This window comes from Volvox carteri, assembly GCF_000143455.1.
Source record: "Volvox carteri f. nagariensis unplaced genomic scaffold VOLCAscaffold_23, whole genome shotgun sequence".
NCBI classification, from domain to species: domain Eukaryota; kingdom Viridiplantae; phylum Chlorophyta; class Chlorophyceae; order Chlamydomonadales; family Volvocaceae; genus Volvox; species Volvox carteri.
The window spans coordinates 458,048-483,311 of record NW_003307566.1 but is presented as its reverse complement, the minus strand read 5'-3'; the positions used below and the strand labels follow the sequence as shown (position 1 = coordinate 483,311).

At 57.5% G+C, this 25,264-nt stretch overlaps 4 protein-coding genes across 4 annotated transcripts; 2 read left to right on the top strand and 2 right to left on the bottom strand.

Annotated features, from left to right (window-relative positions):
• Nucleotides 1–112: 112 nt before the first annotated feature.
• On the bottom strand, nucleotides 113–14,367 carry VOLCADRAFT_105068 (uncharacterized protein; the record flags this gene model as incomplete). Its single annotated transcript, XM_002951270.1, has 25 exons — nucleotides 113–550; nucleotides 778–1,128; nucleotides 1,811–2,014; nucleotides 2,429–2,549; nucleotides 2,780–2,903; nucleotides 4,406–4,715; nucleotides 5,022–5,137; nucleotides 5,391–5,687; nucleotides 6,035–6,272; nucleotides 6,547–6,818; nucleotides 7,132–7,285; nucleotides 7,538–7,686; nucleotides 7,972–8,178; nucleotides 8,558–8,842; nucleotides 9,335–9,905; nucleotides 10,159–10,378; nucleotides 10,620–10,867; nucleotides 11,170–11,346; nucleotides 11,383–11,503; nucleotides 11,747–11,958; nucleotides 12,197–12,286; nucleotides 12,542–13,371; nucleotides 13,732–13,752; nucleotides 13,882–14,266; nucleotides 14,341–14,367. The coding sequence occupies 25 exons, from the start codon at nucleotides 14,365–14,367 to the stop codon at nucleotides 323–325; spliced, it is 5,958 nt and encodes a 1,985-aa protein (XP_002951316.1). The 3' UTR covers nucleotides 113–322.
• A 404-nt stretch (nucleotides 14,368–14,771) lies between these two features.
• Nucleotides 14,772–16,872, top strand: VOLCADRAFT_117831 (uncharacterized protein; the record flags this gene model as incomplete). Its single annotated transcript, XM_002951366.1, has 4 exons — nucleotides 14,772–14,885; nucleotides 15,455–15,702; nucleotides 15,925–16,156; nucleotides 16,351–16,872. The coding sequence occupies 4 exons, from the start codon at nucleotides 14,772–14,774 to the stop codon at nucleotides 16,870–16,872; spliced, it is 1,116 nt and encodes a 371-aa protein (XP_002951412.1).
• Nucleotides 16,873–16,906: 34 nt separating this feature from the next.
• On the bottom strand, nucleotides 16,907–18,371 carry VOLCADRAFT_120963 (uncharacterized protein). The gene is made up of 4 exons (XM_002951269.1): nucleotides 18,163–18,371; nucleotides 17,995–18,095; nucleotides 17,541–17,582; nucleotides 16,907–17,313 (listed from the first exon to the last, which is right to left on the bottom strand). Exons 1-4 carry the CDS (start codon nucleotides 18,359–18,361, stop codon nucleotides 17,206–17,208), a joined length of 450 nt encoding a protein of 149 aa, XP_002951315.1. The 5' UTR covers nucleotides 18,362–18,371; the 3' UTR covers nucleotides 16,907–17,205.
• A 164-nt stretch (nucleotides 18,372–18,535) lies between these two features.
• dnj40 (molecular chaperone) lies at nucleotides 18,536–23,326 on the top strand (the record flags this gene model as incomplete). The annotated part of the gene is made up of 11 exons (XM_002951365.1): nucleotides 18,536–18,633; nucleotides 18,714–18,816; nucleotides 18,917–19,034; nucleotides 19,165–19,255; nucleotides 19,363–19,406; nucleotides 19,770–19,811; nucleotides 20,947–21,082; nucleotides 21,619–21,706; nucleotides 22,054–22,203; nucleotides 22,703–22,832; nucleotides 23,192–23,326. Exons 1-11 carry the CDS (start codon nucleotides 18,549–18,551, stop codon nucleotides 23,324–23,326), a joined length of 1,122 nt encoding a protein of 373 aa, XP_002951411.1. The 5' UTR covers nucleotides 18,536–18,548.
• Between the last annotated feature and the right edge of the window lie 1,938 nt (nucleotides 23,327–25,264).

The following is a 25,264-nucleotide window of genomic DNA, read 5'->3' as shown; positions in this document are numbered from 1 at the left end:
GATCAAGCACTTGCAACAGGCCTCCTTCCGGTCGCGGAGGAAGCGGTTGGCGAGGATGCAGATAGCTGACGTGGGTTGGATAGCTACTGTGCTGCTGCAGCTCATTGGGCGCAGAGTGCCTTGACATCACCCAGATGCAAAGGTGTCAATAATTGGCCACCCGACAGAAAGCTGTCTCATTCGGGGCCGAAGCGTCAGGCACGTCTATAGAAGCCCAGAGCTTATTGGAATGCTGGGGTCTCAGCGGAGCTGATTACAGGTCAGGTGGCGCACGCTGCACGGATTAACGCGCATCTGTCAGATGCTCAAGTAATCACACGGTTCAGTTCAACGTCTGTGAGTTGCCTCTTGACACACACAAGGACATCTCATTCGTCGTGTCTGTCCAAGGCAGTGAGTCTGGCACCCGTGTGGCAAAGCTCGTGAAGTCGACACGGCAGTGAGGACTCTCAAACACGGATGGGATGGCGCCAAAAGCACCTCCAAGAGGCCCCTGCTCAACGCTGCTCACTACCAGGTTGCCTGTTACAACGTCAGCCGGGCACAGTTCCTACAAGCGGAGCAGTACAAGCATAACTCCCACGGTGGAACCGCACACATTCAGAGCCCTCCCCAGCATACCCCAGTCTACACTCGAGCCAGTCGTCGGGTCAGCCAATTTCCAATCAGCTCGCTACACTAGCGCGCGCACAGCCCAAGTAGTTCGCTCAGTAGCCCCCGGTAGTGTCATCGTGTCCGTTTGTCGCTGGAAGGGGGTCAACTGAATAGGTTGCGCACCGTCTCCTTCTGCTCCTCCGTCAATGATGCTGGGAAGGACACGGTGTACTGGACCCACAGGTCGCCACGCTTGTGCTCCTGGCCGTTGATGGGCATGCCCTCGCCCGAGATCTGGTGCCAGTCGCCGGGGCGCGTCACCCCAGAGGCAGCCAGCGTCACCTTGTGGCCGTCCAGGTGCTCTAGTGTGTGGCTGAAGCCGGTCAACGCGTCCACCAGGCTAATAGTGAAATTATGGAGGAGGTCATTGCCACGACGCTCGAAGCGAGCATCGTGGACCTGGCGCACCACAAACACCAGGTCGCCTGGCTCGCCATCCACCAGCGGCTCACCCTCCTCGAAAAACGTTATTTGCTGTTGGCGTGGGAGCGGACAGAGTGTAAAAGTGAGTGGAAGTTTAGGCAGAAGGCAGGAGAAGTCCATTTCAGGAAAGTCGTAGGCAAGACTGCTGAGGCGCTTTATATGCGAGGACGGTCGTCGACTTAGGTTTACACAGGAGGTAATAGGATCCTTAAACCCTCTGAAACGCCGACTGGTTGCGTCCGTATCAAAAACATCGCAAAACATGTATGGAGAGTAAAAAGCTGAACAAAGACGATGTCACTGACGAATTTGTGCCGGCGAAGTTTGACGCACGTCATTGCATGTGAACCAAATGCGCGTGGAAAAGCAGAGGGGTGTGCATATGATGCCTTTGCTGTAAGTGTGAACGTTTGGGCTACAGTCCTCAGCCGTTTGCGCCAGCAGTGTAATGACACATTGTATGGCGTGGCATCGTACAGAGGCGGCCGTGGCCTGCCAGCAGCAACACGACTTGCATTCTCCCCAATGCAGCCGCGCTTCCCAGCATTACCTGGCCCAAGCTCACATGCCAGCGCAAATGCAAGGCAGGATTCTCTCCTTCACCACCGGTAGCTACCTAGGCAACGATGCCATGATAGCGAAAACGCGACTGTACCCTATCCGATTACCATCAAGTGCAGCCCCTGCCCACCCGCCCTGGCATATATATTGCATGCACCTCGGACGCACCCACCTGGCCGTCGGTCATGCCCGGCTCAATATGAACTGAGATGGGCTCCTGCTCGCGTTCTAGCTTCACCGCAGGACATGTACCGCACTCCTGCGTCTGGAACTGCTGGAACATGCCTGGGCCCAGCTGCCGGGTCATGATCTTTGTCTTGCAATTGCACTTGCGGGTGCCGGTGGTGGTGCGGATCACTGCTTTATCCCGAACCACCTGCGCTCAATAAACCGTGCAAGAAGGGAAGCACGTGCGGGAGCTCTCGTCGTACATTTCATACAGATAGCATGCAGACTACACGAACACTAAGCCAACGAAGGTTACGGCTTTATATACCCACTATATCGCATGTATACGGCCAATTTCAGCATGCCCAAGGGGCGGAGGACAGGAACTGGGTCGTAGTCGGCTGCTGCCATCGCTCCGGGTCAGCCGTAACCTCGCAACACATGACACCTAAGACACCCAGAGTTCCTCAGGTGTCCGAACTTCCTTGGGGATTCGCGCCATTCCTTGAAGAACAAGGCCCTTCGCTGGGCTTCGGAGCACAGGCACGTGACAATATCGCCCACAGCCCCATACCCAGCTGCCGGGTGCCCCAAGGAAACACTTCAATCGTTCGCCACCCACCTGCAGCTCCCGGCCAACGTAGAGGTCCCGGAGCGTGGCATGCAAATCTACATAAATAGTGTGGCCCTTCCGGACCTCCTCCTCCTCTCGCCCGCCACCGAAGCCACCACCCCCGAAGAAGCTGCAATTAGTACAGGAAACCAATTTCAACGGCCCAAAAGGCTCATGCATGGCTGACTTTCTACCTTTAATGATGACCCAAATCAAGAGAGCTTCCCGTCCATGGGCGCAGGACCCCTGGTTGGATGCAAGACCAAACCCCGAACACATTTGTTCTCCCTCTACATGCGAAGCTGTCACGTGGAGAGACTCTGCATGTCTCGACCTTTCTGACACACCCGCTGCACTCACAAGTCAAAGATGTCGTGACCTGATCGCCCACCACCCTGTTCGCGCGCCTGTGCTTGCTTAAGTCCGTCCTCTCCGTACTGATCGTAGATTTTTCGCTTCTCACTATCCGAAAGCACCTCATAAGCTGCAGCAGTTGGGGCACGAGCACGGAAGTTTATATTGCATCACTCGAGCCGTTAAGGCCGACGTCTTGGTCCGTTATCCCTCCCTCCTGGGAATGCTGCGGACTTGTGCCTTTCGGGCCTGACAAAGCGCAAGAGATCGTAGCCATTGCCGTCACTGATGGCCTTTGCCTGGCCACGTAACGATAAGCCAAGACCCTTGGGACACGCTTTCCCCCTCCACAACGGGGTCCTGCCCTTGTGCTACAATTGAATTACCATGGTTAATATCCGCAAACTTCTGAGATGCAGCCTTTTTCTCCTCTTCTGTCCCCGTGACTTTGTCCTGTGGAAAAACCGGCCGGGCCACGCGAGCGTGTTGCAAAGTCTGCCAGGTTTGGCAACTGTGCCAACCATAGGTTACTTACCGGGTGATATTGAAGCGCAAGCTTCCTATATGCACGTTTCAGTTGCGCGTCGCTGGCTCCTTTCGGTACCTGCGGGAAGCGCTTGGTCAGGCCTCCGGCGTCTTCCAGGCTGTGCACTATTAATTATTCACCTGTAAGAGCTCGTAATAGTCTTTCGCATGAGCGTTGTGAGCTTGCAGCAAAATGCCTAACAATACCAAAAGCGCAAGCCATGGTCGTGAACACATTGCGATCGGAGCCAATTCAGCAATATCAGGATTTAGCCTAGCACCAGCGCCGTTATTGAAAGCCACCAAAAGTGATCCTTTCTCAAGGACCAGTAATCACTTTACGCTTCCTCGTCAACGGGACAGAGTGTTTCAGTACGGCCACAGTACGGGCATCCAGAACTTTTAACCTCAGGATAATGCTAAACCTCCAGAGACCCAGACCTGATCAAGCCTTATCCAACAACGCTGTCAGAGGAGTCTCCATCGCGCAAATGCGGTGGCCGTCAGGGCCACAGTTACATGTCAGCACCGCTGCCCGAATACGTGCTGCATTATCAGGTGTTAGAACCGTAGCTTTATGAAAAAGTGTTCGATGATACACACTGGACGACTGACGCGTCTCTCAGTACAGCATGCCTGGCCCAGGGGACATTGAAGTGTCCTCCGGTAGCCGGCCATGTTTCTCACCTAACACACCAATGGTATGCCTGCTCGGCATCAAGACAACGTATGAGAGATTTCTAAACACACGCTACCTTTGTGGGCGGCCTCATATGCTTCATGCCGATCCAGTCCGGCACACTCCATCCCGCTTTAAGGCCTAGCCCTGATCCAACAGGCGCCGCTGTAGTTGCAACAATCGAGCAACCTCAGGTAGCACGTCCAGAGCGGGATCCTCCAAAACCAACTTCTCTATGTGCTGCACGGTGAAATGCGCACTTGGGTCCGTGGGGTCAACAACAGCACTTGCACGCGCAAGCATCACCGACTTTCGCGTGGGCTTTTCCAGCACTTCCGGTGGTGGCCTGGCGTCGCGCAGCAGACGCTCTGCCTCTTCCCGCGAGGAATCTCCTCCTCCCACGTCGGATTGTCTGTTGCTCCGCGTACCATCTGCCATCTCCTCTGCGGCAGCTGGCCTTGGAGAAGGTGCTGGCATAGATGATCGTGCCTGCATAGCGGCCGGAGGAGGTTCCTCTGCTTGCGGTGCCGCACGTTTGCGCGGTGGCAGCAGCTGTAAATCCTGGTGCCAACGCTCTCGCTGCCCCTCAGCAAGCTGGCGCTGCAGATCCTCCAGCTGCATTTGGTAGCGCAGCTCAGATGCGTGCATGTGCTGCATGGCGGCGGTGGCGCGCTCCTCGGCAGCCTCGCGGGCCTGGCGCTGCTGCTGCAGTTGTCGCTTGATGTTCGCAATTTCGACCTGCAGACGGACACGGGACGTGTGTGGGACGGGACAAGGGGTTGACGCTAGGGAACTCGACCATAGCGACTTGTGGACTGGAAAAAAGTTGACTTGAAGTAAAGCCAGATGTGTCCCCAAATGGGCGTTTCGTTCGTCGAAGTTGTCGTCCAACGCCCCTTACTAGACAGTTGAATAACCCAGCTCCCCTATCGCATGCTCACAAATTGTCCGTCTGAACATTGGAATCTAGCGTTGGAGAGAGCATCTAGGTCGATATGGTATTCTTGCGTGTATTTTCACCCCACCCCATCACCTCCACCCCACCTGCAAGCCGCCATGCTCCCGCTCCATGGCATGCAGACGTAGCTCGGCCGTCTCCGCCCTGCCAGTTGCGGTCGCCAGCTGATGCAGCGTGACCAGGTCCATGTCCGCAGCAGCGCCTACGCCAAAGGCAGCCGAGGAAAGAGACTCAGGCCGCAACAGTAAAGAAGTGGACGTAGCAAAACAAGCTTGATGGGCGCGTCCTATATACTGTAAGCCAATATACTTCCTATACTTTAAGCCTATACTATAAGCCTGAACAGTCAAGGTGCCGAGGACATGGTGTCCTAAGCACACCGTCTCACAGCAGCGTGGTTGCGGCCATGTTTATGAGCAAGACTTAAGACCAAAAGAAGACACGTGGATGGATACCTGCCGCCGCTGCGCCACCGGCCGCTGCGGCCGCGGCTACCGCCAGCTGCTTTGCGCGCTCTGCCGCCGCCGCCAGCTCCGCCTCCGCGGCGCTTCGCTGTCGGTCCAATGCAGCGCGGAATTCCGTTTCCGCGGTCGCCAGCATACCACGCAGCAGAGCCGCCTCTTGCTGGGCTCCCGCTAGCTGCTGCTGCAGCAGTTGCCGCTCTGCGGCTGTCACAGACGCTTGCGTTGTTTCCCGGGTCTGCTGTTGCATCGTGGTCAATAGCTGGCTGCGCAAACGCGCGACTTCTTCGCCTGTGGGATATGTGTGCAGAGCAAAGTAGCTTTCCTCCTCTCGAAACCTTCTAACGGGAAAGGCAGGATTGCTTGCTGACGGAAAAGAGGTCTGCGTAGGAGATTCACTGTGCAAGCGCGCGACGGCCCTTAGGGATGGCATGCGTACACACCGTAAACCCACGGGTAGCGCAGCATCACATACAGTTCCCAAACTCCCGAAGTTGGGCCACGAAGCACCGGCCAGGTCCATTGCGCTGGCAAGCGCCATTTCCCAACGCTTGCCGAAGGACGATCTTGGCCACGGCGCACAGCCACGATGATCATGCATGACCTATGCCTAACTGAAAGAGGTGCTGCACACTCACGAAGATCGCAAACGGTGTCGTGCATGTCCCGCGCAGCTGCCGCTACCTCCTTTCCGCCTTCGCGCGTCCTTCGCAGCCGCCGCTCAGCCGTCGCCAGCGCCAGCTGCGCCTCTGCTGTAGCTGCCTCCGCCGCGACCACACGCACCGATTCGGCCGCCAACCGTGCCTTAAGGCGATCAATATCAGCTAGGGCTGCATTGTGGCGGGTCACCAGTTCCGAGGAGCCCTCACGCAGCATCTGCATACGGCCGGGCAGCGGTCACAGTGGCACGAGGTGGTTCCAACCACGGAACACTACACGGCGCGAGGGTGTCCACAAGGCATAGGGAGCCTTGGCTTAGGCAAGATTTGGAGTCTAGATATCGAACCCAATCGCGGATTTCTTAGGATTGCGATATGAAGGAGTTGCGAGTGGTAAACTGCTCTGCCGCCCTTTTGTAGGACCGCATTCCTGCCCCTCGTCGCCCATTCTCTCGGCCGGCACGTGCACCTTCTTCCGGGGGCCATCCTACCTGCAGCTGGTGCTCCGCCAGCTCCGCCCGATGGCGGGTCACCGCCAGCGCCGCCTCCATGTCCGCCATACCCGCCTGTGTGGCGCTTAGCTGCGCGGCGGTAGCCATCAGCCGGTACTGCTGCGCCAGGCCAGCCACCAGTGGGGGGCTTTCCAGCAAGTGCATGTCCAGCAAAGGACCCATGGGCCCGCTGCCGCCCAGTGCCACCATCACGTGGCCCACCAGCGTCAACGTGTGGTACGCCCGGGCAGTGGGCATGTCCTGAGGGCCGCCTGGCAGCAAGACGAGCGATCCATTTGATTATACAACAGACGTAAGTCCAAGCCGTCAAACACCCTTCAGCCTTTCTGCCGGAACCATCTACATTTGCATGTTCAAAATGAAGTCGGGGCCATCAACGAAAACGGCATTGGTGTGGCCCGGTCGCTTCGCATCCAGACTTGACAGCCTTGGGGCAACAGATATGGTGCAGGGCTCGCCATCGGCACCGCATTATCATCCACCTGCCCACCCACCCCGCTCAGATGTAGCCAGCTCATCAACTCATTGGTAGCCAACACAACCCAAGGTGACACAACCACTCACCCGCCGCAGCCAGGTCCCGCCAGGCGCCCGTAGCGGTATCCAGCACCGCCCCGTCCGCCAGGTCGCCAGAGCCATCATAGCCGCCGTGCACCACCAGGTAGCGGTCGTCCACGACCTCCGCTGCATGACCCCGGCGAGGACTGGGTGCAGAGCCCTGCACATGTCCGGCATGCCGCAACGGAATGGGAGAGAAAGCTGTCCAGTGAACAGGAAGCGATCCAGGGTACGTCTAGGGCAACAATCCAGCCCTAGCTAGGCGCGTGCCCTGGTTCTGGGGCCTGCACAAAATGGGCGGTACATGGGGCTGTACATTGACAGCAGAGAGCTGTAGCGGTTGGCGCCAGGACGAAACGTCCTCCAGTGCGTGCAGCGCCTTGCTCAGTCGCAGGCAGCAGTTAGCTCTTACCGATGTCCGCAGCCGCTCCCAGTGCCAGGTCTGAGGGTCCAGCATCCACGTGTCGCTCAGGCACTCCGTTCCGTTGTAGCCGCCGTGCACGTATAGCTTCCCGTTGACCAAGGCCGCCACGTGGTTGCGCCTGGGGCCCGGCTGGTCGCCTGTAGGGGTGCATGTGTGAAGTGTTTCAGGGTTGGCATTGCGGTAGACCGCCCGGCCCGGAAAGGTGAAAGTGATGCAATCCTAAGTTACTCCGCAGCATCCAGCCGCAAGGTAAGCCTCCTCTGTTACAACGCATACAAGGCATAACATCCTTATGATGCCATAATGCCACGAAGTTGGTAGTGGTAGTTCAAAGCGGAGCTGGTAATCCAGCATGCCCCATCCAGCCGCAAAGGATTCTCCGGCATGCAACACCGACGAATGCCTTGCATTCCGCGCCATACCTGTCGTGTTGGGTTGCCACCACTCTAGATGGTCCAGATGAAACACCCAGATCTCCCCCAATGTGCCCCGTGAGCTAGCGTAGCCGCCGAACACATACAGCGACCTGCCGGACTCATGGGCCGTGACTGTGTGGTGTGAACGGCCTGGAGGTATCCGGTTGCGTGGTACCACTGTGCGCACCGTCGCAGCCCAGCCCACGCTGCCTTCTGCAGAGGGTTACATTTGGGCCGTACGGGGTTGGGCGTGGTGGGGCCAGTGGCTCGGTTATTAAGGTTGGGTTTCGAGATCATGATGGCGATGGCATGATACGAGCGGAAGAGCTGCAAAGACGTTCAGCGCCTTATCGGGAGTTTTTTTTAATGTTTCAGGGTGAGTGGGTGTGCTTGGGAAAGCTGCAACGCAGCAACGCCGCAGCAGTGCAGCGGTGCAGCGGTGCAGCGCGCCAGGATGCAGCGCCAGCCACTTGTACACTGCTGTGCTTGGGCAGGTCATGACTTGCTGCGCACTGCTGTGCAAGGTGCAGCCACGCCGCGCTACTACTACCCTTACTCGTGTGAGCTAAGCCGGTACCCTGTAGGCACCTACCGGCCGCGCGTACGGTGATGGCGTTGATGTCCATGACCTCGGAGGTGCCGTCAAAGCCGCCAACTACCACAAACTGGTTAGGGCTGGTGACACACGCTGCATGATCGCGACGCGTGGGCAGCGGCAGCTTGCCGCTGTGCTGTCCGAGGCTTCCTTCCGCACCGCCAGTGGTAGTTGCACCCGCCGGCCTGATGTCTTCCAGCGTACCGGCCTCCCTGCCTCCAACAGGCTCCACCTCCAGCGCTACTTCCACTTCGTGCCAGCGGAAAGTGGCGCTGCCGCCCTCTGGGGGAAGGGGACGAGGAGAAGACGTGGCCATGACGACTAGAAGCACCGGAAGGGTAGGTTAAATAACAGATCCAGACGATAAGAAATTGCACGGCAGCTGGGGCCTGGGGGGGAAAGACGAACCACAAACGAGTGAAGGGGGCTGGGGGGGTGGGGGGGTGGGCAACTGTTGTCACACATGAGACGGACTTGCAGGGCCAAGGTGGCTGGGGTAGCCAGAGTGGCGCGCAAACTCTCGTTGCCGCAGCGACGGGGGCGAATGATGCACTGTCTCCAATGCAAGGTCATCACAGAGGATAGTATCCATTATTCTGCATGCCTTTGCACACTAGCCGCCATCCATATGCCCACAAGGCGCACCGCGGCGCTCGCCATCATGATGGCCTAACGTGTCTCTGCATGCCGCAACCTCCGGTCCTCCCCAGGACGGCAAAATGACGACGCCAAAACGGCGAGGAGACGACAAATACCAGCAGCACTTTGCTGTACCTGCGTATGAGACCTCCAGGACGTGCAAGTCTCGAAACCACTCGCCCTCGTTGACACCGCCAAACACCACCACTACGCCCGCCACGTCCGGGATCACTGCCTCCACCTCCGCGTGGTGGCCTTGCACCAGTACTGTGCCTGTGAGCTGCAGTGGCGCCGTTCCCAGATGCACTCCCCGCCCCGTACCAGAACCCAAGGTACTGTCCGGTCCCGTTCTTACACCCGGGCCAGTGCCAGCGCTGCCTGCGAGAGTTGCGCGCATGGTGCTGTGGACCGGCAGAGGCTGCGTGGCGGCGCCCGGCGGCGGTGCGTGCGGCAGCTGCAGCGCTCGCAAGCAGAAAGTGCTGTGGCGGTACCGCGGCGGCGGCAGCCACTGCCCCGGGTCTGGCGGCAGGGATCGCCAGCGTAGCGGTGCGCCCAACAGGCCTTTTTCTGACCACATGACAAACCCACGCAGGAGCTCCCCTCGCAGCAAGTTGAGCTCGGCCATGACGGCACGCACATGGCCCTGTACGGCCGCTCGATCTTGCCGTACGAGCTCCATTTGGTGTTCGTACATGGGCTCAAGTTCCTGCGGCGGCCGAACGCGGGAACACAAATCCTTGGGAAAGAGTCTCAGGCTGAAGCGCATGGCAAGATGTGTTTGTTCACGCCAGTGGTGTCGGCAACACGCACACCACGGAATCAGTAGTGAGGCGGCGGCACTGGCCTGATGGAAAGGCCCCAGACACGGATAAGAAGGACTCGTTCGAGTTATTGCAGCGCCTTTATAATGCGTATACTGTTACCTGCAGTCGGTGTACCTCCCTCAAATGAAGCCTCACAGATCGCGCTTTGCCCAGCACCCGCCACGCATCGAACGCCGCAGCCAGCGAGGCCCGGTTGCGCGCCAGCCACCTGGCCGCTACGATCCGCCGGTTGCGGACGACACGCCGAGTCAGGCCGCACCATGCGCGGAACGCCTGCACGCCTCGGCGGCGGCCCCAGGCGCGCTCCCTTGGCGCCAGGCGCAGGACGGTCAGTGCGTGGTCCATGGCGTCGTGTCTGCCAAGGAGAGGGGCAAGGACGGCAAGTCGTGGACGCCTATGTGAAAAGGGATACATATATGATCTTTAGGGAAAAAAATCCTTAGGGCTGACTCCCCACCCCGGCTGTATGCTGCTGTAGTGCGCGAATAAGGGACGCACATATGTGTGTGTGTTAATACAGGCGATCGCTGGATGGGCATGGTACAGCCAGACAGCTCGCACTGCATCTGCATTTAAGAGCTGAGCCGTCTGCCCACCTGACTGCCGCCTCCAGTGCGCGGCCTGCGACGCTCAGCAGCGCCAGGCGGCGGGCGGCGGACGCCCATGCCGCCAGCAGGGCTGTCTGCCGCCGTCGGCGCCATGTGCTTTGCAGAGCGGCGAGCTTCCGGCGCCGGATGGACATGCGCGCTGTCAGTGCCGCCCAGCAGCGCATCGCAACGTGCAGCACGGCCCGACGGTGCAGTGCGTCTAGCCGCCGTCCCAGCCGCGTCTGTGCAGCCCAGGTCTGCGGAACAACGATGGAAGGACGATGGAAGAATGCCATGAATCTGTGCTCTGGAAAGGTCATCGCTTTCCACCCAGCCACCCAGCCAGTGCGTCTCAGCCTTTACGGCAGCCTAAGGATCGTCAGAAAGCACATGCGCACGACTGCGGCAGGCAAAGCAAAGACAGGAGGTGGTTCGTTTGAATTTCGTCATGCTATTGACAGGGAGGACAATCGGAAGTGCGCAGGTGGAGCGAGCCGCCGTCCGTTTCTCTTTACCCCTGCTCCCTCTTCCCCCCCAACAAGAGCACGTGTGTGAGCACCTTAAATGCCGTCACCAACGCCACTCTGGCCAGACGCTGGCGCAATGCTGCCTCCGCCTCCCGGCTCTTTCGTAGCGCCGCCGCCAGGCCCTGCCAGCCATTGCGCAGAAGCACCGTCAACCGGTGCGCCTTGGCTCTATGGTGACGCACTCCCTTGTCCCGCAGCTCCTTGGCGCGCTGCGCCCATGCCGCCAGAAGCCAGCGGCAGCGCACCTGCGTCGCACGGTGCTCCAGGCGGCGCAGCCGTCGACATTCTTGCGATGCGGCCGCCCACGCCAACAGCACAGTCCTGTTATAGCGGGACAATGCCCGCCGGCGCGCCTGCCGCTCGTGCCTGTAACAGGCACGACACAAGGTACCCCGAGTGGCGTAGCCATCATCGTCATCAGATGAATCGGTGGAATCCATATCCGGGTGTCGGCTTCCGTAATCCGCGTACGGCAGCATAATCGCACGCAGCATAATCGCGCAAAATACAAGCCATGTCATTCTTTTCGAGGCTGCCAATGCGCCCAACTTGGTTGGTTTCGGGGCCACCACTGTACCATCGCCATCGTCGCATCCAGATTGCACATACCTGTTCGTGAGGTACAGCAGGTGCCACTCCGTGAAGACCGCGCCCAGCTCCCTCTGCCGCCAAACCGCTGCCGCCCAGACGAGCCGCCTGTTGCGTGTGGCAATGCGGCGCCAGACGTGCAACGCCCGGCTGATCCTCAGCGCTAGCAGCCTTTTCGAGTAGGCCACCCAGGCTGAGCGCATCAGCCTGTCCAGCTTACGCCCCGTCAAGCCCTGCGGCAAAAAGCAGGCAGGCAGGGAATCCGGCAGGACATGCCCCCCAAAACGTTGTGCACGTAATGGCAGATTGCTCCACGCTTACATGGGTGAAGTGTGTTCGGCCAAACGTGGCGGAGACGTGCTGTGGCCGCTCAGCTCCAGGCCATATAAGGCAGCGACCCCAACCAAAATCCGAATCCACGGGCACCACGCTTCATCCGTCAAGCAACATCAACCACATCCTGTCACGCACCGCCGCGTCCTGAAGGTCCCGCCGATGCTTCTCCTGCAGCTCTGCAAGCTCGCGCCTGTGCCGGTCCTCCTGCCCCCGGAACTCCTCTATCTGCGAGGCGGCACGTGTGAGACAGGGCGCGAGGGATTGGATGGGTACCATGCAGAGAACGTGAGGAGAAGAAGTGGAACCGGAGCCGCATGGCACGGCCGTCTGCTCAATGCGGTGACCAAGGGTTTTGGAACGGTATCCTGCACCCGTGTTGTCCTTGTTCTGCCGACTCATCGCAGCGGCTCCTGCTGGCCGCAGTCACAGACGGGATTGTGTGCATCATGCCCGATAGTGACATGTCGATGCACCGTGTACCTGTGCGTGCAGCGCATCCCGCTGCTGCTCCAGCGACAGCAACGCACGCATCTTGCCCTGCTCCCAAGTGCTGCCGCCCGTGCCCGGCGTGCCCACGGCCAGTGCCGCCGCCACCATGGGGTAGGGACCCGCCGGCTGCAGCGGCCGAGCCTCCCGCAACGCCGCCGCGTGCACCGCTGCCGCGGCCCTGGCGGGCGCGCTGGTGTGACCCAGTGGGGCCGAAACACCCACACTACTGGTACCAGTTGCTGCGCCTTCTGCTGCACCAATATCCGCAGCACCGCCTCGTCTGCTGTCGTCGTCCGTAACCTGCGGCTCTGCGTTCTCGTTTCGCCGTTTGCGCATCATCACGGATGGCACGGTCGCGGCTGCAGATGCCGTCACAGATGCAGCCAGCGCCCTCGCCTGGCCTCGCAGCCCCTGAGCCGCCTGTAATTGCACCAACGCTGCCTCCGGGGTCGCCGGCTGACGCCGTGGCAGTGATGGGTAGTATAGGACGGGCATGGGCTCTGCGCCACCCGCGTGCATCCCGTCATACGCAGCTTGATGGGCATGGCTGGTGTTGCCCAGCACGGTTCGCGGCATGGGCAAAAGGTCTACGGGCGGCGGTGGCATGACTTCTGCCACGGCCACATCAGACGAAACCTGATCTGGGTCGGACGGAGCTTCCCGCTGCAGCTGCTGTTGTTGTTGTTGCAGCTGATGTTCAAGCTCTTGGACGCGGTCAGCGAGGGCTACTACTGCCGCGTTCTTGTCGGCTTCCCACACGCTCTGCGGCGGGCCGAGGTCCCTGTGCGGTAACCCCTGACGGTACAGCCGAAGCGGTACCTCTGTATCGTTGACGACGGGCGGAAAGGGGAGAGTCGAAATGTGAATGCTGAACAACTCCAGGTAGGCGCGGGGCTGGATCGTGATTCCTTGTATAGGCACATGAGGTGTGGCCGCTTGTCATCATTCACGACCCAAGGGGCTTCATGCTTTTTCTGGACCTGGACATAACCATGCCAAGAGTTTAATACTATATTGGTGGACCATTAAAGGCCCAGTGTCAGTACTGGATAACTTCACTTCATGTGGCATCTGAAGGTCAACGAGGTCATGACGAGGTGCTGGTGCAAAGGTGGCCATATTGGCTGTTATCGGCCCTTTCTCAGCGAGGCGCAGCAAGGGAACCCGTCCCCGATGCGCACCAGCAAATGTATTGGGCCGAGCTGCAGGAGGCAGTGGTGGCCGTGCTCGAGCTTCAGCAGCGCCATGATGTGCTGGGGACGCTGCTGGCTCTACGCCGCCGAGGTGTGCTGGCGGTGGCGGCGCTGCGCTGTCTACAGCCCTTGCAGCACCTGCACGACCGCCGACGGCTGGGGCCGAGGTATTTTGGGTGGAGGAAGCCGCGAGATGCATGACTGGCCGGCGGTTGGCCGTACTTCCGGCACCGAGCGCTTGCGCCACTGATGCAGCATTGGGCCTTGGCTGTCCAGCTGGATTAGCGCTACGAAGGGATATGCTCTCAAGGGAAGGTGTTTGTCCCGTGGTAACGCTCGGGACAGGCACTGCGCGCAGCGGATTCCTTGGCAACGAAGATAAGTCCCCACGGGAGCCGGCGACATCGCTGGGCTGCTCGGCAGCGCTCGTCGAGTTAATCTCCGGAAGAGGTGGCAATACCTGCGGGACTTGGAAACCGTTGCTGAAGCGTTCCTCAAGCTCGCGGAGGCGAGCGTCGAGCGACTGCGAGAGCACAGGCAGCGGAACGATGAGGGATGGACGCCCTGCTCAACGAATTCAAGGAGCTGCAGAACTACCTGGACACGTTCGCGAGCTGTCGCCATGTTGTACCTGTGCAGGGCAATTCCTGAAAATGTCCGAGCTCGTCATTCTGCAAGTACATTAGAGCTATGTTGAAGCGACTGAGCATGCGCGTGATGAATCATGGCGTTTAAAAACAACATAGAAATGTAAATTTTATCTCACCTAGCCAACTTGCATTGCTTTAGTGACGGTGACAGAGGACGGTTAAAACGGTTCAGGTTTGGAATTTGGATTTCGTACTCCGCATGTGTCAGCAAGCAAAACCAGAAGAGTAACGATTACACATTGAAAGGTGTGCGCCATAAGCAGCATGATAACATGTATGGAAGCTATAATAGGAGTCCCAAGCTCAGAATCGACCTGACGCAGCCCTACGAAAGGGTAGCCAACAGCACAACTATTATGGTCGCGACTTCTTTGAGAGATGAGGGGAAACGATAGCGGCAGTATTCTCCGGGAGGCCTTGCGTCAATTGCAGCAAGCGCCTCCTGGCGAAACCTGGACGCAGCAGCAATGGTGCGAGGCGTTTTCATTCTTGGTGAGTTTTCATTCTTGGTGAGTGAACGTAAATGTACTGTAGGTATGCCTACTGTTAAGACCAGCAAAGCGCCGGACCCCCGTTGGGTCCTATTACTGTGGCTACCATTCACTGGTATATGAGTGTCGGTCATTTCCAACACCCCCCCGTGAGCGACACTCTCTCGCTACGGGCCTTCCCGTGCCTCATCCCGGTCTCCCATTCTCTGGGCAACAGCCAGTGGGTATCGATCCGGCGACCTCTCGGCAGCGCAATGCGCCATTCGGGGCTCATAACCTGTTAAGACCAGCAAAGCGCCGGACCCCCGTTGGGTCCTATTACTGTGGCTACCATTCACTGGTATATGAGTGTCGGTCATTTCCAACACCTACATTTAAAGACATACGTTACCCATGTACTTTGCAAGTGTGCACGAGTCCGTCGTTTGCATCTCCCCGCACGCGCTCCTCTGTCCAGGATAAACCAAGTCCTCTCGGTTGTTGCGATTCCCGCATGGGGATGATATCTCCTATAAACCCTAATGCCCACGTCTTACTGCCTTGACAGTGCCACACTGCTTCACCCGCCAGTTTCTTGCAGCTCCTGGGTCTCGTCATGCCCTTCTGGAACACCAGGATGACATGCTGTGGTTCGTCACCGCCACGAACGTACTTGGCCCTGGCACTCCCCCAGTAACATTACGACGCAATACCTCATCGGAGCTGGCACCGGAACTACGGCTTGGCGGCTCCGCTTTCACGTCGGTGGACTGGGCCTTAAGCTTGCAGTTAAACCTGGTCGTACAAGCAAAGTACATACTGACTGTGGTCCAATGCAGGTGGGGAAGCGGGTTTCAAAACAAGATGCTTCAGCAGCAGGTTGCTGGGTGGCGTTCTTCGGGTCGTGTACCCTTTGGGGTCTGGGTTGCTGCACTCTTAAGCCGTTAACGCACGCTGGAGGCAAGGACTGCAACAATTGTCTGCGTGTGCACGCCACAATGCTATTCCTCTGCTTCATTGCGGTGGCTAAGGGGAGGTTGCTTGCCTCGCTTCGTCTGCAGGCAGGAAACCCTTGCTGCTGTAGCGCAGGGCCACGCAACCTCGGGTCACTACAACCCCAGCAATCAGCAACGGGACCAGCTAAACACAGTCGTGGCGCAGCGCCGCGTCTACGCAAGCCCCATGGCGGCAGACGTAAATCTAGAGGAAGCTAAGTCGGGTCAGCCTCTGAAGGCGTGCTACCCAGACGTGTGTTTCGCCGTTGACAACTTTGAGGACGCCTTCCAAGACGTGGTAAGTGCAAGCTCGGGTGACTCGCTATCATATGTCCTTTCGATGGCGCGAAAACCTTGCCTTGCTGACATCCAGCCTCTATAAACCACTGTGTACTGTGAAGACAACTATTGCGTCACCGTCGTATATTGCACATCCACACGCAAGCTTAAGATATGGGTGCACTGCCTTCCCTCCACTCCCACGTGCCGCAGATTCTTTCCCGGTCCGATGACTGCTACTGCGTAATGCTGCACGTCCACTCCAGCACTGACGGGAGTACTGAAATCCCCCAACTGAGTACTGTACCTACGGAAGAGGGTGCTAATAGTGTCAACCAAAGCGCAACCACGTTCTCGACACCAGCTGCTGCACAACTGCCCCTGGACATATGCCCTGTGGAGCGACGCGCCGTCCTTTTCTCCGCCTACGTGACGCGAGAGCAAATCGCCGGCTACCTCGCCTCGCGTGTGGCGGAAACCCCCAAACCCAGCATCTTGAATCGCCTGCTGGCCAGGCAGCGTCCGGAAGACGTCAAGCCCCGACGAGAAAAAGTCGTCATGATAGGGCCCGGGTCTGTAGGTCGTGCGGAGGTGCTGGCAGCAGCTACATCGGCCAATGCGGGAGACGCCACCGGGCGTGTGACACCATTGCAGCTATCGCTGATGTGGATAAGCTTGCCGGCCGGGGCGTTGGCGCAGGCTGTCCTGCGATTTGCTTGCACGGGCAATTTGTAGTCGAACATGAGGGCGGAAGCAGCTGACTTGCGTCGCTGCTCTAAGCAGTGGAAGGCATGTGCAGGGCGCCACGCCAACGTAGCATGTGTCGCTGTGGTGGCGGTGGCATTTCTCGGATAGGCCGCTGCTACTGCTAGATTAGCCGTCGTAAGGATCTGTGCTGACATGAACCCCTCTTCGCTTCACAGCTCCACCACCGAGGGATTTAACCTGGGGCAAATCGATTTTGGACTTCCGCCTGAAGCCGATCCAGTGACACATGACGGTTCCCGAGCAGCTTCAACAATGGGTGTAAAATGGACTGTCGTTTCAACGCCAGTATGGACCGACCCCTCAGCCGCCCATTCCTGCAAATAGGGTGTTCTCTTGAAGCTGCTCCTGCTGCTGCAGTATGTCCTGCCATCGGGCGACCTGAGCGCGCGCATGCGCAATGAGTCGGTCCTGCAAGGAATTCGATAGAGTTGGCATGTGGCTTTGAATTAAAGTCGCTTGCCTGTGTGTAAGTGGACATGGCTGTATCGTATGTTGCAATGCGATAGGATGTGTAGCAGCTGTTTTGGCTAAGGCAAAAGCCGCATGCAGGAGCCACTCCAGGAGCCATTCTTATGCGCCCTCGTGTAATGACAACCCAGGCACGGGCGAAATTAACCCTTCACATAGAACCGCACCTTCTCTTCAATCTCAGCCTGCAATTCTTCGACTTCAAGTGCCTGGGGAGAAGGGCATGGGTAAAATCCTATCAGCTAAGCTTCATACGGCGAAAGAAAACATGCGGTAGGCGCAGACGAATCCCCCCGAATCGGAACAATGCGGGTACGTGCTTTGGTACGGCAAAATGCCTTGCCTGCACAGGCTCATTCCTCCCTTACAATCCCGGCTTCCAGCCCAGGCTAACCAAGATGCATGTCATTTCACTGCGTGTGTCACCGGCATCTAATTTGTGATCGTATCACATAAGCCAATTTGAGCTCGCATCGCGTAAGAAAACGCGGGCTCGGCTTGGGTGTGGCGTGTGTGGCGTGGCGTGGTGTGGCGTGTGCGACGCCTGACGAAAGTCATGAAAAATCAACACAATGTCCCTTGAAACATGCCCTTAAAGTCACCCTGTAATGGAACACGCACCTGGGCAGCCGCAGGCCCCTGCGGGATTACCTTAAGCTCCTGAAGCTGCCTGAAGAACTTCTCCAACTCTCCAACAGCTCCCGCAAAGTTGCGGACTGCTTCTGCATATCCGCGATGATTTTAAAATGGTCTCCCGAAACAGCAGCACGCAGGAATGATGCTCCTCACCAGAGGCCCGTGCACTGCCGGCAGGATCATTCGGGCGCGGCAACATGTCCGCTACCGCCTGTTCCATCTTATCTAACAGACCCAGGACATCTCGTTGAGGCAACGGATTTGCCATGGCTAGCCCTCGTTCCACTTGAAAGTAAGATAGCAGAGCTGGAAACGGGAAAACGCGATTAAGAGCTGTTGTAAGCTGTATCATACACGCATGACCGTCATGTGCGTCTCTGAAAGCCACGGCAATATTGGACTTAATCGGGCGTGATTCGGTGTTACGAAATTCGCGAGTACGGCAGAGTAGAGTTTCACGGCTCGTCAATGCAGACGCTTCTGACGTTAAATAATTACAAGTTGTTGCGATCTACATCTGTGCGCGATCACCAGTCGCTATGGCGCTGTCTGCGGCACTGTTACGCAACTCTACTCCCGCTAGTTGCTCGCGTCGTTGCCAGCCCACGTTTCCATGTGTACCGGGTACGCCATACGACGTCTTGCTGTAATCATTGCGCTTCCGGGTAGTGCTTACTATGTCTTGGCGTGGCGCGTGTGCTCAGGCGTTGGAGCGCGTGCGCGGCGGGTCACTTGCGCTGCTACAGCAACTGAGACTAATAACTATGTCCTAGCGAACGGTATCGTAGACTACTATGAGGTTCTCGGGTGAGAGTTCTGAGGCTGCCTCTCTACCTTTCTCTGTCGATGTTTGGCCCTGTTCAGCCCAGCGCACTTACTTTTTACCTGCTCTTTCGCGGCTGCACAGTGTTGATGACGACGCGCCTGCCGAGGAGATTAAAAAAGCATACCGGAGCCTGGCAAAGGAGTGCCACCCCGATTACCTGGGTGACCGGGGGCACAACATATGCATTTTACTTAACGAGGTGCGGAAAGTTTCTAGTTGAGGTGCGAATATCATAAAAAGCATATTGGCGGAGTCGGGCGGACAGTTGGTTGGGCTCGTTTCTAGGGTTCTCATGACGACGGCCGCGTCTACGCCACTGAGCTACGCAGGCATACCAGGTCCTGTCAGATCCAGAGCAGCGCCAGAAGTACAATGCTAAATTGGAGCAAGCGTTGCTGGACGAAGATGACAAGTACACGGGTACGTGTCGGAGGTGGTCGCACAACATCGTTCCCAGCAGTAGGCACGCATGTCAGGGGCACTCCCAAAGTTGCCCTAACGCTATCCGTGTCGTAACATTGTTGCAGGGCAAGCATTGAGCCGCTGGATGCCAACGGTGAAGCCCGCCATGGTGCGTTACTGTTCATACGTGTTCGTGCACATACATGCCACGATGTTAGGTATGATGAACATATCGACTCTTGATGAACAGCCGTCGCTGTGCATCGTCATATGCAAGCTCACTAGGAGGAGGCTTTCAAAAGTACAACACACACGTGGGTGCATTCTGGTATTGCCTACTGCCGAAGGCAACGCGTTGCGGGCCTCAGGCTTTGCCAGCTAGGTCATCCAGTCTCATCCCCCATGCGCCACTTCCTGCCAGCCCTTTGGAACGCCACCACGTCGCCACCTCACGCCTCCGCCTTCTTTGCTGTCTAAACATATCTCAAGTTTGCGCTTTGCCACTCGGCACTTGTCATGTCGGTGTTAACAGGCGAAGAACGAGGACCCGGCTGAACGGCGGGCGGTGTTCGTGGTAAGGAATGTGTTCTAACCTTAACGGGGCTGCCGGGACAAGTGCCACTCGCGCTGTGCGTGTGTGTTTCGAAGAGCAAGCTTCTGAGCTCTTTAGGGAATGAAGTTGGAGACATGCACCCATGGGTTTTTTGAGGCACTGAAGCACCTGAAAGGATCACCCTCACGTGCGCTCGAGGCTTGGTGCTACATCCGCTCTTACCACGCCGGCGCCTCCATGGCGCCACGGTTTATCCCGCGTGCTCAAGGGGAACTCGGAGGGTGTGGCAGGCAGCGGGAGATCAAGGTAGCGCAGAGACCTGTCGAGCTTGGTGCGGGGTGCGCAAAGAGTGGTGGGGTTAGGACCGCACAGGATCGCACGGCAGGGCCTGGCGGTAAGGACCGGTGGTCGTGAGGGGTGCGGCAGGGCCTGGCGGTAAGGACCGGTGGTCGTGAGGGGTGCGGCAGGGCCTGGCGGTAAGGACCGGTGGTCGTGAGGGGTGCGGCAGGGCCTGGCGGTAAGGACCGGTGGTCGTGAGGGGTGCGGCAGGGCCTGGCGGTAAGGACCGGTGGTCGTGAGGGGTGCGGCAGGGCCTGGCGGTAAGGACCGGTGGTCGTGAGGGGTGCGGCAGGGCCTGGCGGTAAGGACCGGTGGTCGTGAGGGGTGCGGCAGGGCCTGGCGGTAAGGACCGGTGGTCGTAAGGGGTGCGGCAGGGCCTGGCGGTCCTGGCCTGTGCAGCATGGCCTCCCTCGAGCAGTCTGGAAGAATGGACATCGGGGGCTCTCGCGAGGTCCACCGTTTCATGTGTTATACCGACCTCTCTCTTTGCTTGTTGACAGTCCCCTCTTCCCATGCTGCCAAACAAAGCGCACGGGACTTCCGATAAACATTTTCCTGCCCTCCACACCCAGCGGCTCGAAGGGTGAATGTGACTGTCTTAAGGACTTGCTACTTAAGTATTTGGTGTCTACCCCACCCTACGTTTTCCACCTTCTCCCCATCCTATTACAACATTCACTCATATGTACGCGGCTCAAAAAGCTGTAACATGGCGGAACATACGAAGGTTGTTCATGTAACCTCCATCGGTATTTCCCTATATCGCGGCTCTGAAGATGATTACAACAACACACGTACGTACAACATGCCCGCCCAGGACGAGTTCACGTGCATTGGCTGCAAGCAGTGCGTCTGGTGCGCGCCAGCCACGTTCCGTATCGAGCAGGAGCATGGCCGGTCGCGGGTGTTCGCGCAGTGGCTCGATACGGAGGATAACCTGCAGGCGGCGATCGGTGAGTCATCATTACAGCGCGTTGAAAGGGGATTCCTCCCGTCTGCCTGACGGGGACGGAAAGGGAACATGGAGGGGACAGAACACGGAGGGACGGACTGGGCCCCTCTAGGCAATGGGGTTCCGACTGATCTTCTGAGGTGAGGTTCCCCTCTGAGAAGACGCAATGTGACGCAATGTGTGTATCTGAGATGGGGCGGTAAGCGATCTGGAGGGTCCCACCAGTGTTGCTTCAGGTAAACATTGCCCCCCCGTGGGGCTTCCTTCATCAGCCGCCTCCATGGCGCGTGATTGCCCGAGGCGGAGAGCATATCTAATTCGTGTCATTAAGCTGGTTTGGAGATCCTACATGGCAGCTGCTGTACATGCATAATGTCTTTTAGGTAGGGTTGTTTTAAGTTGTACGCCTCGGCACGCGCTCGCGCCCCCTGCCCAGCGTGTGCGTGTCCAGTTTTTTTCCAGCAGCACGCACTCACCGACCTGGGCTGCACACCCACCTATCCTCTTCCTTCCCACTCGTCTCCCCATAACCCACAGACGGCTGCCCGGTGAGCTGCATCCATTGGGTGGATCGGGCGGATCTTCCAGCGCTCGAGTTTGTGATGCAGCACAGGATGACCACCCGGTAAGAGCCAAGGGGCTACATTATTCTGGGCCAAGTGGTAGTGAGACCGGTGACTGGCGCAGGCGAAGGGTAGACTCAGGGGAACGAAGACCTTGCCCGCAGGTAGATCGCAAACCGGACGGAACGGAATTATTCCGCTTGGGAGTCCTCCGTTTGAAGATTGTCGGTCTCCCACGTACCCGCATCAATGCCAATGTACCGTCCATGGGCCCCCGGCTTTTTCGGAAACCCCTCGCGCGTGTGGGACCTGTAACTTGTATCATCAAGGACACTGTGGGGTTGGTCGGCAGTCCTGCCGAACGGCTTGTCAACGCCCCCTCCGGTGCGCGCTGGTGCACTCTCTGCAGGGTGAATGTGGGGGTGATGATGGCCGGGCAGGGGGCACAGTTGGACGTGTTTGCGGCGACGGCGTCTTTCCTGAAGGAGCGCCGCCGGAAGGAGGAGGCGCGTGCACGAGCAAACAAGTATTACAGTCCGCAGCAGGAGGAGGCGCGCAGGTGCGTGCATGTGCCGGGTACGATTTCAGTGCTTATTTTTTGGAGGGGAGGGACGCGTCCCAGAAAGGATTGGGTTTTTGAAGGTGCGAAGGTTACGAGCAAGCGATGAAATAAACATACTAAAATCGACAAAGAAAGCTTGCGGTGTCCTTGCGGTGGATTGCAGGTAGGTTAGCAAATAAAAGCTGGTCGCGATACTATTTTGTCGTGTTTTGCTGGTGTACGAGTTTCGAGGCTGCAGCATGAGGTCGTGCTGCAGGTCTAGTGATCTAAGGAGGCTTCTTCAACCCGCTAGCTTGGTCTTGCTGCTGCTCCTGCTACTAGCCCTGCTGCGAACCTGCCACTCCACTCCTTTCCACCGCCACATTTGAGCCATGTCACCGTCGTATCAACCGCCCTGTTATTTGCATCGCTCGTTTTGGTATCCCCAATCAATCCTCTGTTGGTCCTGCCGTTACTAATACTGAGTTGTATTCATTTTCCTTTTCCGCCAACTCAGACGCGCTGCGCAGGAGCTGGCCAAGCAGCACCTGGGGTTCTTTGCGCAGTTCACCAGCGCCTTCGAGACCGCCTTCGCGGGCATGAACCAGGTGGTGTCCACTGGCCAGGACACGGAGGAACTCAAGCAGGTGCGCAACTTGTATGATCCCTGGCTCCGTGGCTTCCTGATACCGGGGTGACCTAGTGATTGCTTGCAGAGGCGCCTCTTTTAAGGCAGACAGGTGGTGGTGCTTCCAATGGGCCATACCTGAAGCAGCGCACACACTCAGGAATGTGCCGCATGATATCATCATCATCATCATCTCGCCCGTGCTCGGCTTGACTCCAGTTTGTTGCGTCGTTCCTTTCTTCCCTTCCTTGTTTTCTTTCCCTTACATTCCCGGCCGACTCGGTGTGTAAAATTCCTTGGTGTCTTATTCTCACACTCCCTCCTTCCCTCCCTCTATGCCTACATGTCGACATGCCGGGGTCTCTCCTCGTCTCCTAGGTGGGTCGCCGTAAGCGGTCCCAGCGGGCTCGTTGGGACTGGCTGGAGCAGCAGCGGGCTCGGGGCGGCTGGATGGTACCTCCGGAGCGAGCTCTGGTTCCCATCAGCGTGTATGCCGAGTCCCTAACGGAGTGAGGAGGAAGTGAGGGTTTGGGTGGGTTTTGAGCACCAGGGGAGTTGGGCCAGATCGGTGTGACCCGGTTGCCCTCGGTCGCAGTTGCGGCGGGTGCGCGGCGAGGAGGGGCAGAGGAGGCGGGTTCATCCGCTTAATGGAGCCATCAGCTGGCAATGTGATGGACGGGCGACTGTGCGGCGGCATGGTGATGGATGTATGATGGCGGAACGTGAGTGAGTTCCTGGTTCATCCTGTGATGTGAAGATGGGGCGTTGCAGCTACTCAAGAGCCGGCCGGCAGCTGTTAGGCGCTGGGACGGTGAGGCATGCATGATATATGCTGCATGCATATATCGTAAAAGAACGAAACGAGCAAAGAGGCTGGAGCGATTTGGAAGCCGCGTGTGACCAAAACATCCATCCCTTATCTTTTGAGGTAATGCATCGTCGCCATAATGTGTAATTATGTGTCCGCAGTTTAGTTGTTGTTATTTTCTTTGTTTGATGAGAAGAAATCAAGATGACATTCCTGTCCAATATATATATATATATATATTTGCGGGCATGGCCTAAAACGTGTCTTCTGTGCGATGTCTCGTGTATAAGGTGTGCCACCACCAAGGGCTCAAATGAATCCGTCTATTCGTATGTATTGCTCGTCCTGCTCTTGCTTTAGTTTGTTTCATTGCGTGCTCGGCTTACGATGATGACATTGTCGTAGACTTGCCTTTGGGCTCTCTCGGCAGCGCTTGCATGGGCTCGTTACACCTTCGGAGAGTAACGCAATTCAAGGTGTGACACACGCACACATTATCTTGTTTGTTCACAAAATGAAGCCTTGGAGCGGTTCCTGCGGTCTGCGTAGGATTTGTGTATGTGTTGAAAGATTTGGGGGAGTGCGTGGTGTGCATGCATCGTTGGTGCTTACGAACAATATCATCATGCCACAGCTGGCAGCAGCTGTTGAGGCTACTGCAGGAAGCTCATGATGTTGCGTCCATTGCTCTCCGTTTGTTTTGGGTTGGGGGAGAAGAGTGGAAACAGCTTGACCGGAACTTGACCATGTGCAAGGGAGCACGGCGCACAACGAAGCCACATAGGCAAACCTGCTTGATTCCGTTAGGATTTAATGACGCGTAGATTGCAGTACCAAAACGTGTGTTGTCAAAAGACGGTGTTGTAATTTAATTGGTGCTTTGATTTGAGAGCTTTCCCTGATGTTGTTACAATAATGTGTGGACGGCAATGTCTGACCTCGGGGCAGCTGAAAGGTACGTGTTCTATGTTTCAGTTTGAAATAAATAGATATGTCTAGCGGAACGATGGAGACACGTTGCTATGCGGTGTTGTTCTGTGTAAAATTCGTGTGTCCCCAAGCGGAAGGGTAGCAGGAACTCCACGCTTCGAAACGAAGAGCTTAACAAGAGAGACTGATTTCAAGGTTTTTTTACCGTGGGGGGGAGATACGGGAGAAGCTATGGGCTCCCGAAGTCGGCTGTACGGCATAGGTGCTTTTGGAGCCCGAATAAATCCTTTAAAACACACAAGGCTAGAATCCCCGGTTCTGTATGTGAATTTCCAAAGCCATTAGCTTGCTATGGGTTAGGAAATCACCTTCGAATTTTGCACTCCTTTTACATCAGTTTAAAAAGATTGATCCTGTAACACAGCTGCACAGTGCCGATCCATTGTAGGGTGGAGTTGAGCGGTCGCGACCTAGGCACTCCCACCACCGTTTAGCGAGCTTCAGTAGAATATGGCCACATCAAATCGTCACAGACGGGGCCGCCACCGCTTTACTCTCGAAAAAGGAAAGCGGCTGTAACATAAAGCCAGGGACAACCACGTCACATCTCCCCCTGCTCCATGGCCTTCCCTGACCCTGACCGTGCGTGCGCTACCTCTGGGTTTGTACCATTGCCGGCATGATTGCGTGCAAAAGCTACCAGATTTTACGGC